The following is a 3,877-nucleotide window of genomic DNA, read 5'->3' as shown; positions in this document are numbered from 1 at the left end:
TGCTCTGTTGGTGTGAGTACTGATCACGTCTGGGTGCTCTGCTGGTGTGAGTTCTGATCACATCCGGGTGCTCTGCTGGTGTGAGTTCCGATCACGTCCGGGTGCTCTGCTGGTGTGAGTTCCGATCACGTCTGGGTGCTCTGCTGTTGTGTTCTGATCACGTCTGGGTGCTCTGCTGGTGAGTTCCGATCACGTCTGGGTGCTCTGCTGGTGTGAGTTCCGATCACGTCCAGGCACTCTGCTGGTGTGAGTTCCGATCACGTCTGGGTGCTCTGCTGGTGTGAGTTCTGATCACGTCTTGGTGCTCTGCTGGTGTGAGTTCTGATCACGTCCGGGTGCTCTGCTGGTGTGAGTTCCGATCACGTCTGGGTGCTCTGCTGTTGTGTTCTGATCACGTCTGGGTGCTCTGCTGGTGTGTTCTGATCACGTCTGGGTGCTCTGCTGTTGTGAGTTCTGATCACGTCTGGGTGCTGTGTTCATTAGTAACTCGGCAACCCACTCTTGCAGTTTGTTTTGGCAGCGTTGGTCTTGTCTCTCATCCTGCCAAGGAGCAGCTTGTGAGTTCTGATCACGTCTGGGTGCTGTGTTCATTAGTAACTCGGCGACCCACTCTTGCAGTTTGTTTTGGCAGCGTTGGTCTTGTCTCTCATCCTGCCAAGGAGCAGCCAGTACATCAAGTGGATCGTCTCCGCGGGGTTGGCCCAGGTCAGCGAGTTTTCCTTTGTCCTGGGGAGCCGAGCGCGAAGAGCTGGCATCATCTCGCGGGAGGTGAGTGTCTGTCGCTGGCTGTGCTATGCCCTATGTGACAGGCTCAGCCTCGGGGCAGATGTCCCAGGCGCACACGTGATATCCACACTGTCCGTCTGGGCTGTGGCTGGAGGCTCAAAGTGCCGGGGACTGAAGTGTTGGTCTCAAAGTGGGCATGGGGGGGCCTTGCTGCCATCTCCTCGTTTAGGATGTGGAATATTTTAGAAGAAAATGACTAGTTAATACTGCTCAAACTGTTACCATTATCTTTTGCAACAATTTTGACTGTCACTGTGATATTTCCTGTGAGAGGAAGAAAACTAATTTTTAAAATCTGAGCTGCTAGCTCACAACTTGATGCAGGAACGTCTAAAACATGAGACGCAGGTGTGGGCTGTGTTTTCCTAAGGCTCTACTGCAGCCTCAGGAGTGCCACCTAGCACTCATAGTGCAGCGTTGTCTCTGTCCCGCAAGTGAGGGATACGGGAGAAGTCTTCTGGTCAAGTGTAGGGGGAGTAATTGCTGAAGAGTGGGATTCTGTACAACAAGCTCCTCTGCACCTGCCCCGAGGCTGTCTCAGTAGTGTGAGGGATTCTGTGCTGGTCAGTGTGACTAGTTAGTAGTGTTACCTGATGATTCATCAGGACCAACAAATCTCAGTCCCTCCAGCATCCACATGTCCTCTCACCTGTGGCTGTACTCTGTGCCTTAAAGAGATAGCAGTGAACATCTGGTTTGCAGGTGACCTGCTCAGTGGGACCGTGCTCAGCCAGGTGCCTGTACAGGTGTGCCTCCTTATGCTCAGTGTGAACACGTTCTGCATTTACCTGTTGCAGGTGTACCTTCTTATACTGAGTGTGACCACGCTCAGCCTCCTACTTGCCCCGGTGCTGTGGAGAGCTGCAGTTACGAGATGTGTGCCCAGACCGGAGAGACGGCCAAGTCTCTGATGCACCAAGATGCTGGCTTTGGACAGGGGAACCTCTGCGGGCAGCGAGTTCTTCTCAGGGGCCTGTGACTGCTCATCCCTGTGGCCTCATGCCCTGGGGACAGAAAAACACTAGCAAAGAGCAGTGTCTTCATGCTTGCCTGGCTTCTGCAGAATATTCCTGTCGTGTTTTAGAATTTTCCAGAGTGATTTATTTGCAGTCAGTCGGTTATGTGCAGTGGAACTATAACACTGCATTTTACAAATCGCCTTGACTGTTTTGCCTGGACGTGCCTTTTCCCAAAATTATTAACTTTCTATTGTTAATTCATCAATTCATGACTGTTTTGGTAAAAAAATAAATTAGAAAGGCTTTTTATTTATTGTACAACTTTAGGATTATAATCTGGTCAAATATTTGTTATTAAACATTTCTGTGATATGAAATTTTAATTCTGGCAATGTGTTTGGAAGCTTACTCTTGATCCTTAAAGCCTATGTTTTCTAAAATGAGAAATATCTTAAAATGTCTATTTGCCTTTTATTATAACTATTTTAAATAAAACACTTTTATGTCAGTTCCTGTTAAGTATATCACTCAAAATGTTTGGTTTTGAATCATAAGAACGTGCATTCTTTAATAAAGGTCATTTATGATTAGGGTATAATTAATTGAAATTTATTGAAAATCTTTTTAAATTAGATTTTTGTGTTATGTTAATTTTTGCACAAAATTTCAGCCAATTTTTTTTGTTAAGATGATTCATATATTACTGTATCACTTTCCAAGAGGTCAGATTAATGCAGTGCTGTTGGAGAAGCTTAAGTTCTAACTTTTGGTGTTTAAAAAGTATATTTTGGTTATTACGTGCTCCATTCACACAGATGAAGGTCTGGCCCTTACAAGGAATTCCCTAAGGGGTACTGTCTTACCTTGTTTTGTGCTGCTAGAACATAATACCTGAGACTGGGTAATTCATAAAGAACAGAAATGTATTCCAAATAGCTTCGGACGCTGGAAGTGTCAGACCAAGGCACTGGCAGGCGAGGCCTGGTCTCTGCTGCATCGTCACACGGCAGGGGCGCAGGAGGGAGAGAACCCCTCCGAAAGCCCTCGTTACAGCAGCAGCCTTAGTCCTCCCATGAGGCCCACCTCCCAACACTGCTGCATCGGGGATTACGTGTCTGACCTGTGAATTTTGGAGGGGACAGAAGCACTCAAATTGTAGCAGGTACTGGTTTTTTCAATTGCATTTTTTTGTTTTTCCCAAAGATGCATAAAGTTGGACGTGTGAGGAACGACATTGTCCTAATAAAGAGTCAGAATGAGGCAGCTCGGCAGCACCACTTGTGCACAGGTAAAGTTGTGTCTATTTATTATTTGCCACATAGCAAGTGCTTTGAACCAGAGCTTCCCTATAAACATTGGCTTTAAGAGCCCAACCTTTTGAGAAAAATACTTGAGGTAGAGGGACAAAAATGTGAGGTGTGATTGTGGATTGCATGTGTAATGGTGGATGGCTCCAGTATAAATTAAAACTCTGAAGTAAGCTGCGTCTATCTAGTCTGAAGCAGACTTGTGGAGAAATACTAGTTCGTGCTCATTGTTAGAAAATAGCGTTGGTTTTATTCATTCCTAAACGAGTCAGACATCACCGGTGTGCGTGAGCTGTGCGGTGCGGCCTGTGCATCTGGAGTGGACCCGCCCTTGTTGGCTGCCAGGCCTCTGTCGTGGCCGCAGTGCCTTGTCTGTCTGCAGGTCCTCTCCATCAGGGCGTTCAGGATGTGCTAAAGGCCTCCCACGGAATTTCTTTCTTTTTCTGTCTCCAAAACCTGTGACCACCAGAAGCTTTTTAATTTCGTTGAACTTTCGTTGAGTGAAACCTATTTGTGCAGGATGACAAGTTCCCCCAAAAACATCAAATCAGTATCACTTTGTAGGAATGAAATGCTTCATAAAGATCTATGCTCGATGACAAGGGAACTCATCTTCAAAAGGCTGCGCCACATAGAGAATTCAGGAAGCTGGCAGAGTTACTTAGGTCAGGCCCTGTACCTTAGCTACCCAGGAGGCCGTTCCTCAAAGCTCCACCAGGCCACCCCTCGTCCTCCCACCTGCATGCCCACCTGTCTACCCCTCCTCCCACCTGCACACCCACCAGGCCCCCCTCCCTCCCACCTGCATGCCCACCTGGCCCCACT

The 3,877-nt window shown here is 47.5% G+C and overlaps 1 protein-coding gene across 1 annotated transcript in view; it reads left to right on the top strand.

Annotated features, from left to right (window-relative positions):
• TMCO3 (transmembrane and coiled-coil domains 3) overlaps positions 1-2,343 on the top strand; it is a 54,097-nt gene extending 51,754 nt beyond the window's left edge. The window contains exons 12-13 of the mRNA XM_008572923.1: positions 619-768; positions 1,584-2,343. Of these exons, the coding sequence (XP_008571145.1) occupies positions 619-768; positions 1,584-1,697 (264 nt within the window). The 3' untranslated portion in view covers positions 1,698-2,343. The remainder of the gene's footprint in view (positions 1-618; positions 769-1,583) is intronic.
• The last annotated feature ends 1,534 nt before the right edge of the window (positions 2,344-3,877 follow it).

The sequence above is a fragment of the Galeopterus variegatus genome, unplaced genomic scaffold (assembly GCF_000696425.1).
Source record: "Galeopterus variegatus unplaced genomic scaffold, G_variegatus-3.0.2 Scaffold848, whole genome shotgun sequence".
NCBI lineage: Eukaryota > Metazoa > Chordata > Mammalia > Dermoptera > Cynocephalidae > Galeopterus > Galeopterus variegatus.
This window is presented reverse-complemented; position numbering and strand designations above follow the sequence as displayed.